The sequence below is a fragment of the Hypanus sabinus genome, chromosome 1 (assembly GCF_030144855.1).
Source record: "Hypanus sabinus isolate sHypSab1 chromosome 1, sHypSab1.hap1, whole genome shotgun sequence".
Lineage (NCBI taxonomy): Eukaryota > Metazoa > Chordata > Chondrichthyes > Myliobatiformes > Dasyatidae > Hypanus > Hypanus sabinus.
Genome location: NC_082706.1, coordinates 136700069 through 136716187, shown reverse-complemented (window position 1 = coordinate 136716187; position 16119 = coordinate 136700069). Strand labels below are relative to the sequence as shown.

Here is a 16119-nt window from a genome sequence, read left to right as displayed (position 1 = left end):
AAGGATTATATTCGGCATTTGGTCGGACCCAGACATAAATCTGTCTCGCCCCAAAAACCGAACAGAGCAATTAAGGGGTTTGGTTCTAGGTGCTGATTCAGAATACACGATAACATAGTGAAGACATCTTTCCAGAATTTCTCCAAGCTAGGACAGAACCAGTACATATGGATGAGAGAGGCCACGCCCCTCTTGCATTTATCACAGAGCGGACTAACGCTAGGGTAGAATCGAGATAGTTTAGATTTAGACAAATGGGCTCTATGAACAATCTTAAACTGTAAAAGGCAGTGGCGAGCACAAAGAGAGGTTGAGTTAACCGATTTGAGAACTGAGTCCCAGCTCTCCTTAGATAAGGAGATAATTAAATCCTGCTCCCAGGCCATTTTGATTTTATCCATGGGGGCCCGTCGTAAGGCTGCTAGTTTATCTCGGATGATTGATAATAAGCCTTTACCTAGTGGATTCATGGAAAGAAATAGGTCCATAGCATTTTTCGCAGGCATTTCAGGAAAGTTAGGAATTAAAGGAGCAATAAAGTGTCGGATTTGGAGATATCTGAAAAAATGAGCATTGGGCAGATTGAACTTAACAGAGAGCTGCTGAAAAGAAGCGAAGCGATTATCAATGAAAAGATCTTCAAAATGTCTAATGCCCTTCCTATACCAAACCTGGAATGCTGAATCGTATGTAGTAGGTAAAAAAAGGTGATTATGAGCAATAGGGCTGGAAACGGAAAACCCCTGGAAACCATAGCATTTCCTGATCTGAGCCCATATACGCAAAGTGTGTCTAACAAGAGGATTAGCTATTGATCCGGGCAGACTACTAGGGAGTGCAGAGCCAAGAAGTGCAGAGATAGATAATTCTTTAGTGGAGCTCAGCTCCATCGCCACCCAGTTAAGGCACTCGGGTTGGCCATGGAAGAAAGACCAGAAGGTAGCACAACGTATATTAGCTGCCCAATAATATAAACGAAAGTTAGGTAAAGCCATGCCACCCTCTTTTTTAGATTTTTGTTAGATGGATTTTATTAATTCTAGAGCGCTTATTCTGCCACAGGTATGACAAAATAATAGAGTCTAAGGAATCAAAAAAAGATTTAGGAATAAAAATTGGGATAGATTGAAATAGGTATAAAAATTTGGGGAGAACATACATTTTAACAACATTAATACGACCTACCAAAGACATAGATAGGGGTGGGTGAGGCCAAATTTGGAGTATTGTGTGCAGTTCTCATCACCTAACTATTGGAAGGATATCAGCAAGATTGAAAGAGTGCAGAGAAGATTTACTAGGATGTTGCCAGATCTTAAGGAGTTGAGTTACAGGGAAAGATTGAACAGGTTAGGACTTTATTCCTTGGAGGGTAGATTTGATAGAGGTTTACAAAATTATGAGGGGTATAAGCAGAGTAAATGTGAGTAGGCTCATTCCACTTAGATTAGGAGAGATAGATATGAGAGGACATGGCTTTAGGATGAAAGGAGAAAGGATTAGGGGGAACTTTAGGGGGGACTTCACAGAGAGTGGTGAGAGTGTGGAATGAGCTGCCATCTGAAGTGGTAAATGCGGGCTTACTCTTAAGTTTTAAGAATAAATTGGATAGATATGTGGATGGGAGAAGTCTGGAAGGTTATGGACTGGGTGCAGGTCAATGGGACTAGCGGAATAAGGTTTTGGCACAGACTAGAAGGGCCGAAGGGCCTGTTTTCTGTGCTGCGGTGTTCTATGGTTCTAAATGGTTCTGAGGCAAGAGGTCATTAACAGAAGAGGACTTTTGGAATTATATATTTTTAATGCAATTATCATTCCTTCAGTCTTCAGTTGAGACCAATTTTAACCCTATTGATGCTATTTGCTACAAGAATTTACAAAGAAAAGTCATCATTATATCAATTCCCCAAAAATAAATTCAGTGACCCCTCCCATCCTGGTCACTCTCTCTTCCTCCCTCTGCCAACAGGCAGAAGATATGAAACTTGAAAGCACACACCACTAGACTCAAGGAATTGGTTTATTGTTGTCACATGTACCATGACAGCTTCTATCCAGATGTCATCATATGAATGGATCGCTCATATGCTGAAGATGAATTCTTGTTCTCCCAATCATGGTTCTTGCAATTCATTTGTTTACCTGTATTGCCCTTTCTTTGTAATTCCTGTGGTACAATCTGCATCCTACTTTTTTTTTATACTACTTTGGCATACTTATGTATGCATGATCTTCTTGGATGGCATGCAATCAAATTTTTTCACTATATCTCAGACTGAAAGTTATATTCCAATTCCTTAACAAGCCAGCTTAAGCAGGAATGTGATAGTGAGTAGGTATTGTGTTTCTGCAGATGTTGTTTGTGAGATGACATGATGACCAGAGCTCTTTGGGTATGTCCCCTGTTAATCTTCAAAATAGTTGAGTGAGATCTTGAGGTAGAGCACATGAATCTTCTGTTTAATATCTTATTTGGAGGACAATACCTCAACCAGTTCAGGACTGCCCCAGTATGTCAGGTTTGATTTTGAGTTAAAAAAAAGCTTTAGTTCATTCTTCAAGAAAAAATGCTTTTTATTGTAATAATAAGGACTTCCATCCTGAGGAGGAATTCAACATAGAGATATGAACAAACAAATGTATAAGTTAGAAACAAATCACTGGTTCTTTCAGCATGCTTTGCCATTTAATAAATTCATATTGATTTTTTTGTAAGTGCATTCAGCCTCTTCACACTAAATCTTCACTACCTCTTGCTTGTCAAGTATCTATCTGTCTATCTCAGTGTTGATTTTAAAGCCTTTATGGAAGAGAGTTCCAAAGACTGGTGAGAGAAAAAAATATTTACTCAACTCCGTCTCAGTGAACAGTCTCATATTTTCAAACAGTGACCCTGGAGTTCTAGATTCTCCCACAAAAGGGAACAGTTTGTTTTTCTTATGCTGAACTTCCTTCGTTTTTCAATTATTTTCTGTGGCTTTCTTCATACTACATTCCTGTTTTGGATTGAAAAATATGGGCACCTGTTTTACTAAATAAGAGAGCAAAAATTGTTGACTGGCTTGAGGGAATTTTACTATAATTAACTCAGAAGGTTGGGTGAATATTGGAACATTAAATGGGGAAAAAGACCAAGCATATGAGGTGAATTCTTTCAGATAAGATTTTACTTCCATGGGGCAAGATGTGTTTAGACAATCCACAACTGGAAGATGGTTTCACGTTTTGAATATATTAATAAATCTAAGGAGAGCAGAACTGTCTTTATGTACATCACTCTTTATGAATTGAGGGTTTCTGGGCAAAACTACCATATCATTGACATATCACCTTATCCAAAAATATTTGGTGTCCAGGACCAGAACCTTTTTGGGCCATGGATTGGACATTCTTCCTCCCATGGGTTGTTCTGACTATTTCCTGCCCTACAGGATGCCAAATCTGTCAGTTGGGCTGATAAGAGAGTGTGACTCTCTATAATATACCGAAACCAAGGATTTTGTGCACCACTAACCCACTTTTCTCATCTCTACAACCCATCCCAGTAAATATTTTGACCTTAGTTATTAAGCTGTGACTCGTTTATGGAATGTAAGCAAGGCTAGGTCCAACAATCTAATTTAATTATTTGGAAATTAACTGAGTCACTGAGTCTCCTCCCCCTCCTATCATTTTGCATTCTCCCCTCCCCCTCCTACTTTCAAATCTCTTACTATCTTTCCTTTCATTTAGTCCTGACGAAGGGTCTTGGCCCGAATCGTCAACAGTGCTTCTCCCTACAGATGCTGCCTGGCCTGCTGCGTTCCACCAGCATTTTGTGTGTGTTGCTTGAATTTCCAGCATCTGCAGATTTCATCGTGTGAGTCACCGTGTTAATTTGCCAGTTTGACAACTGGTCTATAACTAAGTTGATGCAGAGGAATAATAACTTTGCATTATTATATGTCTTTTTGCACAGTATTCGTCGTCATCAAGAGCGAAGGGCAATCTTAACTCCAATTTTGACAGACTTCAGTCTGCGAATAACAGCTGCCCCTGCCATTCTTTTCAAAAAACTCTCACCTGAGAATGCACAGACTGAGGTCAGTAATGTGAGTTTTAATGAACTGCTCTCTCTGCCATCTAAAATTATCTAGAATCTGCATCTACTAAAGGGACTTTTCTTTTTTAATCCCCTTTTCCAGTTCTGCATGAATTTAGTTGTTCTGTCGTCAGTGACCTATAGATTTGTCACTAAATTTACAGGTCAAATCAAGCATTTAGTTATTTGCCCTAAATTTTTGTTGTGGCTTAATGTCAAATTTTACTTATTAATATTCTGTTAATTCTCTCAAATGTTAACTGCATATTTGATAGACAATTTTTATACAAATTCTATTTTTGCATAAGAAAGATGAGTTCTTGACTGCCCAGTTACTTTATAATTGCATCCAGCTCAACTTACAAAGAATTCCTTTTGCTCTTAGAAGCTGAAGCTACCAAATAAAGTAATGGAAATCTGGTTACTCCTTCCCTAAAAACTAATTGGGGCAAGGGTGCTGAAGGAAACTAAGAAGTTTCTAAATAGAGATTGAACAAATTTACTATCATAAGATATATAAGAAGTAGGGTGGGTGCAAGAAGTTAATAGGTCAACTCTGATCTGACTGACTGCCAGTGGGGAATGAGTCCCATTCCTAAAGTCTGGAAAAAATTTCTATGAATTAATAACTGCCTGATAAATAGATCTGAATGTACTACATTTTTATTATATATGTGTCACATATAAACTTTCAACTTTAATTGTGGTATTCTTGTTTTGAAACATTCATATGACTCTACTATGCAGGAAATCAGATTGTAATGGTTTATACAATGCCATTGTAGGAAATAGTAGTGTGCGGCCATTCACTGGAAGTCAACGTTACCACAAGTCTGGATTTCTTCCTCAGTGTAGCTCAAGTACAGCTCTTACAACAACTGATAGAAGCCAACATGCTTGGAGTGGTGATGTCAGACCAAACATCAGAGGTAAGCTCATAACTGATTTCAATTTCCTTTCTCATCTTTTGAATTGCAATTACCAAGGTGGAAGATGATGCTGAAGCACAGGGATAATGTAAGAATAGTGACATTAAATTTGATCCATAACATACAGGTTAATAGTGTTGCATTAAGAACAAACCCAAACTATCATTCTGCATGCATTAGGTAGAATTTACAGCATAGAAGCAGGTTGCTCAATCTAACCGGATTGTGCTGCTGTTTATGATTTTCATTGTACTAAGAATCATGAAAGAAGTTCAACCACAAGTTATTTGCTTGTGGTTTGAAGGTCTTGATTCACATGAATACTGGTTGCCAGCATTTCAAAAGCTAATGCAAAGAAACAAGCAACAAAGGGGATCCCTGCTGAATGTTCTAATGGAAATGTGATCTCATTAGGGACAACTGATGTATGGAGCTGAGAGGTAAACAATGGTCTTTTAAACTATAGCTGACATTAAAAAAAATGAAGAATAACACAGATTATGCCTTGCAGAATATCACGTTACAGTCTCATGCTATGTGTATAGTTTTCTTTTGGAAGCCAGAAAACAACTGGGGATTCAAGTCGGACACTTCGCACCAATATGATTCACAGATTGTGGTTTTGAACTTTAATTGGAAGGGAGAAGTGTTCTGAATTATAGGACTATGAAAACTTCTCTTTTTTATCAATCAGCTGTATACTTTTGTCACATTTTACTGTATATTTAAATAATATTGTGTCTGTGTGCATTCCTTTACTGTGTAGTGAGCTTACCTGCTTATAATTTGGAAACATAGTTCTTTATATTTTGACAGTAGCTTCAGGTCGGTACCCAAGTTAATTTTGACAAAAATTACCTTTCTTTTTCAAGTAGCTAAGAAAAATCAGAATCAGATTTATTATCACTGCCATAACATATAATTTGTTGTTTTTGCAGCAGAAGTACAGTGCAAAAGACATAAAAATCCATAAATTGCAAAAAAAGTATAAATAAAATGGAATAACAGTAATATTTATGGGTTCATGGACTGTTTAGACATCTGATGGCAGAGGGAAGCTGTTTCTAAATCATTGAATGTGGATCTTCAGACTCCTGTAACTCCTTCCTCAAAGGCAGTAGTAAGAAGAGAGCATCTCCTGAAATGTTGATTGTGTATTCCCCTTCATTGATGCTGCCTGACCTCCATACTGGCTTGATACAGCCATTTAGAATTTTTTCTGGTGTAAATATATAGAAATTTGTACGAGTTCTTGGTGATATATCAAATTCCCTCAATGAATTATAGTCACTCGTGTGCCTTCATTGTGATTGCACTAATGTTTTGGGCTCAGGATAGATCCTGTGAGATGTTGACCCACAGGAATGTAAAGCAGATCACCCTTTCCACTGCTGATTCCTCAAAATGGACTGGTGTGTGTTCTCCCAACTTCCACGTCTTGAAGTGCATATCAGTTCTGTGGTCTTGCTGATGTTGAGTGTGACTTTGCTATTGTGACAGCGCTCAAGCAGCTGATCTACCTCACTCCTGTGTGCCTACTTGTCACCATCTGAGATTCTACCAACAGAATGATGTCAACAGCATATTTATAGATGATACTTGAGCTGTTCTTAGCTGTACGGTCATGAGTGTAGAGAAGGCAGAACAATATCTGAAACACACATCCTTGAGGTGCACCTGCATTGACTGTCAGCAAGGAGGAGATGTTGTTTCAGATCTACATTGACTGTTTATCCTGATGAGGAACTCAAGGATTCAGTTGTAGAGGGGCCAACATCTTGAAGTTTATGACAAACCTCTTGAAGCATTTTATTACAGTAGATATGTGTGCTGCTCATGTGTTTGTCAGTCTGTGTGTAGTTTTTCATTGATACTACTGTATTTCTTTCTCCTACTGTGAATAGCTGCAAGAAAATGAATCTCAAAGTACAAACGTTTATAATATAATGTGACATAGACATACTCTTGGATAATAAATTGACTTTGAACTATTGGGTGATAAACATTGAGGCAATTTCTCCTGCTCTTTTTGGGCATCGGAATGATTGCAGCCCTCTTGAAGCAGGTGAGAAACAGCCATTTGGTTGGCACAGGTTTTTAATAACCGGGCAGATACACAGCCAGGACCCAGTGCCTTGTGGGGGTTCACCCTCTTCAAGGATATTTGGATATCAGAGGGTCACCTGATGCTGTTGAGATTTGCACCAGTGTAGTGTTATTTTCCCTTTCAAAGTGTGCATAAAAGGCATTGAAGTTCATCAGCAAGTGAAGCATCATTGCCATTTCATTGGAAGAGAATTAGTTCATTTGGCCAATTGTCTGCTCTGCCATTTGATCATGGCTGATCCATTTGCCTCTCAACCCCCTTCTCATGCCTTTTCCCCGTAACCATTCACACCCTGACTTATCAACCTCTGCCTTAACTGCTCCTAATTACCTGTTCTCACACCCGTATGTAGCAATGAACTCCACAGAATCAGCACCCCCAGATAAATAAATTCCTTCTCAGCTCCATTCTAAATAGACATCCCTCTATTCTGAGGCCGTACCCTCTGGTCCTAAACTTCCCCACTGTAGGAAACATCCTCTCTATATCCACTCTGTCTAGGCCTTTCAATATTCGATAGGGTTCTATGAGATTCCTCCCTCATTCTACATTCCAGTGAGTACAGGCCCAGCCCAGAACAATCAAACGCTCCTCATATGAGAAGATTTTCATTCCAGGAAATCATTTTCCTGAACCTCCTTTGAAACCTCTCCAATATCAGCACATCCTTTCTTAGATAATTGGTATAATAATACTCTTAGGTAATGAGTACAGTATTGCTTACAATACTACAAGTGAGGCCTCACTAGTGCTTTATGAAACCTCAGCATTACATTGTTGCTTTTATACTCTACCCCTCCTGGAAATGAATGCAAACATTGCATTTGTGTTCATTACTGCTGACTCAGCCTACAATTAAGAATATAGAACATAGAAGTCTGTCGTTGAGTAGCTCGCCAAGCTGGCTTGTTAGTTTGCAGAAGTTTCATTACCCAGCTAGGCAACATCATCTGTGCAACTTCAAATGAAGTGTTGGTGGTCTTCATTGTTCACACACTTTATGTGTCCTGGACACATAAAAGACAAACACTGTGGACCACCAACACTTCATCTGAAGTTGCACTGATGTTATTGCCTAGCTTGGTAACGAAACGTCTGCAAGCTAACAAGCCAGCTTGGTGAGTCACTCAACAACAACATCCTCAACCCGAGCTACAAATCTTTTCCAACATCATATAGAAATCTATAGCACATTACAGGTCTTTTTTGGTCCACAATGTTGGATCATGTAACCTACTCTAGAAACTGCCTAGAATTTCCCTACCACATATTCCTCTATTTTACTAAGCTCCATGTATCTAAGAGTCTCTTAATTAAAAACCCTATTATATCCTCCTCTACCACTGTTACAGTACAATCCACTCACCCACCACTCTGTGTGGAAAAACTTACCTCTGAAATCCCATCATACCTATTTCCATGACCCCTCATGTTAGCCATTTCAGCCCTGGGAAAAAGCCTCTCATTGTCTTATACAACTTTATCAGGTCACCTTTCAACCTCCGTCGCTCGACAAGGAGAAAAGGCCATTCACTCAACCTATTCTCATAAGGCAGGCTCTCCGATCCAGGCAACATCCTTGTAAATCTCCTCTGCACTCTCTCTGTAGTATCCACATCCTTCCTGTAGTGAGGTGACCAGAACTGAACACAGTACTCCAGGTCAGGTCTAGCTAAGGTCTTATATAGCTGTAACACTACTCCACAGCTCTTGAACTTAATCCCATGGTTGATGAAGGCCAACTCATCATACGCTTTCTTAACCACGCTGCACAGCAACTTTGAGTAACCTATGGACATGGATCTCAAGATCTCTCTGATCCTCCACACTGCCAAGAGTCTTACCATTAATACTATATTATGTCTTTAAATTTGACCTACCAGAATGAACCACTTAACACTTAACTGGGTTGAACTCCATCTGCCATATCTCAGCCCAGTTCTGCATCCCATCAATATCCCGTTGTAGCCTCCGAACTATCCACAACACCCCCAACTTTTGCGTCATCAGCAAACTTACTAACTCACCCTTCTACTTCGTCATCCAGGTCAATTATAAAAATCACAAAGAGGAGGTGTCCCAGAACATATCCCTGCAGAACACCATTGGTCGCCCACCTCCATGCAGGTTACGATCCATCTACAACCACCCTTCTGGGGCAAGCCAGTTCTGGATCCACAAAGCAAGGTCTCCTTGGATCCCATGCCTCCTTACTTTTTGAATGAGCCTTATCAAATATTGAAATCCAGATACACTACATTCACTACTCTAACTTCATCAATGTGTTTTGTTATATCCTCAAAGAATTCAATCAGACTCATAAGGCAAGAACCTGCCCTTGACAAAGCCAAGCTGACTGTCTCTGATTGGATTCTGTCTCTCCAAATGCTCAGAAATTCTGCCTCTCAGGATCTTATCCTACAACTTGCCCGCTTGTTTATTTTGTCCAGACCCGGTGATTTATCTAACTGAATACTTTTCAAAAGCTCCAGCAGACTGACTCTCTTAATGTTTATATGCTCAAATATTTCAGTCCACTGTAAGTCATACCCACAATTGCCAAGGTCCTTTTCCCTGGTGAATACTGAAGCAAAGTATTCATTAAGTTCCTCCACTGCCTCCTCTGACTCTACGTACACGCTTCCACTATCGCACCTCACTTGTCCTATCCTCACATGGCTCATTCTCTTGCCCTTCGCATGCTTATAGAATGCCCTGGGGTTTTCCTTAATCTTGCTCGCAAAGGCCTTCTCATGGCCCCTTCTAGCTTTCCTAATTTCATTCTTAAGCTCCTTTCTGGCAACCTTGTAATTTTCTATAGCTTCAACAGTACCTAGTTTCTCTTACCTTTCATAATTTTTCCTTTTTTTCTTAGCTAGATTCTCTACATCCTTTGTTACCATGGTTCTTTTACCCTACCATCCTTTCCCTGCCTCAATGCCTCAATATTAGGAAAGATAAAATCCCACATCACAACAACTCTATTATTATTGCACCTTCCAGAATCTGCCTCCCTATCTGCTCTAGTAATAGAGACATCAAGGACATTAACACCCAGTAGAATTAATGCCCCCTTCCTGTTTCTTGACTTCCATCCACAATGACTCAGTAGACAATCCCTCTATGACTTCTTCCTTTTTTTGCAGCTGTGCTACTATTCCCAGTTAGCAATGCCGCACCCCCACCTCTTTTGCCTCCCTCCCTGTCCTTTTTGAAACATCTAAAGCCCGGCACACTCAGCACTCATTCCTGCCCCCGAGACATCCAAGTCTCTGTAATGGCCACAATGTCAGTTCCACGTATTGATGCATGCTCTTAAGTTCATCCGCCTTGTTTAGGATGCTCCTTGCATTAAAATAGACACATCTCATACCATGTGGCTGATTGCATCTTTTGTCTATCATCTGCCTATCCTTCCTCACAAGCTCCCTACAATCTGTCTCTACTTGTGTGCCAACTGCCCCATCCTCTGCCTCTTCACTCGGTGTCCACACTGCCCCAAATAATTTGAAACCCTCCCCAACGGCATTAGCAAATCTCCTTATCAGGATATTGGTTTCCTTCCAGTTCAGATATAATTTGTCCTAAATGTATATGTCACCCCTTCCCCAGAAAAGGTTCTGTGATTCAAGAACTTGAAACTCTAAACCCCTGTACCGTATCTTTAGTCACTCATTTGTCTCTGGTATCTTCTTGTTCTCACCTTATCTAGCTCATGGCACTGGGCGTAATCTGGAGATTACCACATTGGAGGTCCAGCTCTTCAGCCTCCTTTCTAACTCCCTAAACTTACTGTGCAGGACCTTTACCCCTTTGCTTTCTATGTTAATGTTACCAATATGTACCATGACCTCTGGCTGCTCACCCTCCCTTTCAAGAATATTCTGCAACCACTCAGGACCATCCTGGACCCTAGCACCCGGGAGGCAACACACTATCCTGGCGTCTCTTTTGCTGCCACAGAATCTCCTATCTGTCCCCCTAACTATCGAGTCCCCCATGACTATTGCTTCTCCTGACTTCACCCTGCTCTTTTGAAACTCACAGCTGACCACAATGCTTTTGGTCTGGCTGCTACTGTTGGCTTGCCCAGATAGGTCATCCCTCTCAGCAGTATCTAAAGGGGTATACCTTTTGCTGAAGGGAATGGTCACAAAGGGCAACCCTGTATTTTCTTTCTCCCTTTACCTCTCTCAGTGTTCACCTATCTAGTCCCTGAATTCTACACTGTGGGTGTAACCACCTGTTTAAAAGTCTTATCTATCAATTGCTCTGCCTCTTGGATAATCCGTAGTTCATCCAACTGCAGTTCCAGCTCCTTAATGCAGTCTTTCAGGAGCTGGAGTTGGTTGCACTTCCCACAGGTGTAGTCAAAAGGGAGACCACCAGGTTCCATGAATTCCCACATCCTATAGGAGGACCGTTCCACTGCCATATCTGCCATCCTACCTGTACTGTACTATGGGCAACCAAGACTAAATCAGCAATAACAAAAGGAAAAACCTACCCTTCTTACCTGTTTCTTTGGCCTCCGCCTCTTTCATTGAAGCCTCTTGAGTCAAAGCCTCTAAGTTCCCACTCTCTTTTTAGAACCCAGTCCGACAATGCCCACTCCATTAGGCCCTATCTTTCATTTACAATTTAAAAAGTAAGCTACTTGCTTGCCCCCCCCCCCCCCCACCAATGCTACCTCTCCAATGTTATTTTCCAGAGGTCTGATATCTACTCTTACCCCACTTTTACTCTTTATATAACTGGAAAAAATCTTTTGGTATCCTCTTTGAAATTTTTGGGTAGCTTACTGTACTTCATATTTCATCTTTTCTGTCCTTATGGCTTTTTGGAGTTACCTTCAGTTTGTTTTTAAAAGCTTCCTAATCTAACTTTCCACTAATTTTTGCTCTATTACATGCCTTGTCTTTTGCTTTTATGTTGGCTTTCACTTTCCGTGACAGCCGTGGTTGTATCATCCTGCCTTTGGAATTCTTCTTTGGGATGTTTCTATCCTGCGGTTTCCGAATTTCTCCCAGGAACTCCAGGCATTGTTGCTCTGCCATCATCCCTTCTAGTGTCCCCTTTCAATCAACTTTGGCCAGCTTCCCTCTCATGCCACTGTAATTCTCTTTACTCTACTATAAATCTGATACATTTGATTATAGCTTCTCCCTCTCAAATTGCAAAGTGAACTCTATCATATTAAGGTTGTCATAGCCGAAGGTGCTAATTGGGACAAGCTCCGGCTATCTATCAAATGCTCCCAATGGTATGCTCCTCAAATAGCCTTTGATAACCAAAGTATAGCTCCTGGCAGAACTGTTTCTACTGACAGGAGAAGTGGCAAAGGTGGGTTACTGGCATCTTAAGTTTGGTTGCTTTGGGCTGATGGGTCTCATTACCTGTGGTTGGCAGCTAATCGAGGAGAAGGAAAGCTCTGATCCCAAACCTCTGCTGCCTTGCAGCTATACCCACTCATGAAGAGAGCTTTGGGAGTAAACTCCGAGGGAAAAATATATGGAGCTGGAGTCCTAAAGGCAGTTCTATGTTGAGTTCAATGTTGACTGGCAACTCCTGTGATGCTGCTGGTACCAAACTGTATCGGTCTCTGCTGTTCCTTTGGGTTGATGGGATGCGTGGAAAAGGGAAGGTTGCTGTTGGGCAACAGTTTGCTCTCCATATCGTATTGCTGAGGGTTGCGTATCTGGACACCTAGAATGCAATATCCATGGTCAACTCTGACTGTCTGTCCTTTAGATACGATGTGTATCCTTGGATATTAAGCTGCCAATTATAATCTCTTTCAGCCACAACTCAATGATGCCCACTCTGCACTATAAGATCATCTACCTTAGTTTGTATGCTGTGTGCATTGAAATATAGCACCTTCAGTTCTGTATTCTTCATCCTTTATGATTTTGTAGCTCATTCCACTGACTGCAATTTTGCCCTATCATCTGCCTGTTCTTCCTGACAGTCTCACTACACACTGCCTTGAGCTCAGGTGTAAATCATTTTTCTTGTGCAGGTCATTCTTCCCCCAGAAGAGATTTCAATGATCCTGAGATCTGAAACTCTATCCTCTGCACCATTTCCTTGGCTATACCTTCATTTGACATCATTCTATTTTACCCTCTCTGATGTGCGGCACAGGCTGCAAGCCAGAGATTGCTACCCTGGAGGTCCTGCTTTTCAGCTTTCTATCTAGCTCCCTAAATTCATTCTTCAGGACCTCTTCTCTTTTCCTCCCCTATATTATTAGCGCTAAAATGTACCAAGACTTCTGACTGCTCACCCTCCCCCTTTTGAATTCTTTCAAACCAATCCGAGACATCCCTGACCCTCACAGCTGGGAGGCAACATACCATCTGGGTGTCTATTGCGTGAACAGAATCTTGTGTCTAGTCTTCTAAGTATGGAATCCCCTATTAGTACTGCAGTCCTCCTCCCCCTTCCTTTCTGAGCCAGAGCGCCAGGCTCTGTGCCAGAGACATCATCGCTGCAGCTTCCCCTGGTTGGTCCCCCCACAAACAGTAGCCAAAGTGAGGGGGAGGGCCACAGGGGTGCTCTGCTCTGCCTGCCAATTTTCTTTCCCTCTCCTGATAGTCACCCAGGTACATGCCTCCTGCAACTTAGGGGTGACCACCTCCCTGTAGGTCCTATCCATCACCTCCTCAGTTTCCTGTATTAGCCAATGGTTATCAAGTTGCAGCACCATTTATGCTGTTAAGCTTCACCTTATAGGAACTAATGGAGTGCAAACCCTGCCACAACTGCAATGGTCTCTAACTTCACTCACAATTGCCTTTTTGCTCTCACCTGGACTTAAAGGATTCTGGATTGTTGGTCCTGAACATCATAGATCTAGCCCACAGCAGACTGCTGGTCTCCTGGTTCATTCAGGGCTTCTGGTCTGAGAAAACTTCGTATGTTCTCAAAGGCACACCCTCATCACTCTGGTCTTGATAAAGTCAATGATAGATGCAGCATATTAATTCCAAATCGAATCCCTGAATATTGTCCAGTCCACTGATTCACGTACCCTTCCAAGACCATACCTTCACAGTCATCACCACCTGGTGCTGTGGCTCTCAGTTGCTGCCTATATTCTGGGAGAAGTACAGCCAGGTGAACAGTCTTGCTGAAAATACAGTCACAGAATGGCACAATGAGCATTCTCGATTATTGTGTAACAGTGACCAAATGTGTTGACGAGCTAAATATTTTTTCCGCTCGATTCGATGTTACCAACACTGAGCACCTGAGGAAATCTACAGCTGATGTGACCTGCAACTTGGTCATCTCTGAGGCCAAGGTACACAGGTGATCCAACAAGTGGACAGTTGCAAGGCTGTAAGACCAGATGGCATCCCAGGGTGGGTACTCAGAATGTGGGTGGTACAACTGGCAGGTGTGTTTACGGACACTTTTAATCTCTCCCTCTCCCAGTGTAGAGTGCACTCCTGCTTCAAAACATCCACCATTGTTCTGATACTTAAAAAGACCAAGGTATCATGTCTGAATGACTGATGTCCTGTTGCACTCACCTCAATAATAAGCATATGCTTTGAGAAGCCGGTCAAAGTCTACATCTGCAGCAGGCTACCACCCACACTGGCCCCCTACAATTCATCTATTGACAGAACCAATCGACAGATGACACAATAGCCACAGCTGAACACTCCATCCTTATACATCTGGAAAAGAAGGATGCTTATTTGAGAATGCTGTTCTTGGAGTACAGTTCAGTATTCAACACCAAAATTCCCCCAAGGCTCGGCAAGAAGCTCAGAGATCTCGGCCTTCACCCTGCCTTGTGCAGCTGGATCCTGGACTTCCTACCAGATCGCTGGCAGGTGGTAAGAGTGGGCTCCCTCTCCTCTGCCCCTCTGACGCTCAACATAGATGCCCCTCAGGACTGCCTGCTAAGCCCCTCCTTTACTCTGTGTATATCTATGACTGCATCACCACCCACAGCTCTAATCTGCTAATTAAATTTGCTGACAACACTTCACTGACAGGCCTAATCTCAAATAATAATGAGGCAGCTTTCAGAAAAGGAGTCATCACCTGACATAGTGGTGTCAAGAAAACAGCCTCTCCCTCAATGTCACAAAAACAAAGGAGCTGGTTGTGCTCCTCGTTTCTGAGGAGAAATTTCTTCAGCCAGTGAGTGGTGAATCTGTGGAATTTAGGCAGCTGTGGAGGCCAAGTCTTTATGCATATTTAAGGCAGAGTAAGATAGATTCTTGATTGGTCAGAGCATGAAAGGATACAGAAAGATTCTCGGATATTGAGGCTGAGAGGAAAATTGGATCAGTCATGACGAAATGGCAGAGCAGACTTGATGGGCCAAATGGCCTAATTCTGCTCCTTTATCTTATGGTCTTATCTCATCTGTTTCAAATTTTAAGTGATAAAGATGTTACAATTTGCAGTACAAATGATGTTATGAAAACTCACCTATGAAAATTAGAAGTGAGGCAATGGATTCCGGGAATCAAACATCTGTGCTATTTGATTGCCAGTGCTATTTCATTTTGTTAGAATTTAATATAAGCAATTTAAGCGACACAGATTGATTTTAATTATTGAATTTCATTTTCAGTATCAGGTTATTCTGAAATATATTGTCCCTCTTTAAAATGCCTTTGATGTTGATAATTTAATAAACTGAATGGTTTGAGTTTGCATGAGAGCCATTGTCATCCCACTGTATATCTCTTTGTGAGGGCTCTGTGGCTTAACTCTGACAATCTCCTGCCTGTTGTGCTCCATAAACTAAAACCAATAATATATGCATTTTTAAGAAAGAATACCACTTAATAATTCAACAAGCTATTGAGGTAGCTACATCTCTCGTTTAACATGCATGTGTTTAACATTGCAATGGATTTCTCCATGTGCCAAATACACATCAAATCAAAACAGAAATGTAACTGAAGTATTTTTTAAGTATTGGCTACAATCATTTGCTTAAAATAGCAACAAAAGCTCAAGGTACATCT

General features: G+C 41.2%; 1 protein-coding gene across 2 annotated transcripts in view; it reads left to right on the top strand.

The window, feature by feature from the left end:
• LOC132398003 (intermembrane lipid transfer protein VPS13B-like) overlaps positions 1–16119 on the top strand; it is a 1044617-nt gene that overhangs the window by 806363 nt on the left and 222135 nt on the right. For both annotated transcript variants that reach the window (XM_059976892.1, XM_059976883.1), the window contains exons 32-33: positions 3959–4082; positions 4867–5010. In XM_059976892.1, coding sequence (XP_059832875.1) covers positions 3959–4082; positions 4867–5010 — 268 coding nt within the window. The remainder of the gene's footprint in view (positions 1–3958; positions 4083–4866; positions 5011–16119) is intronic.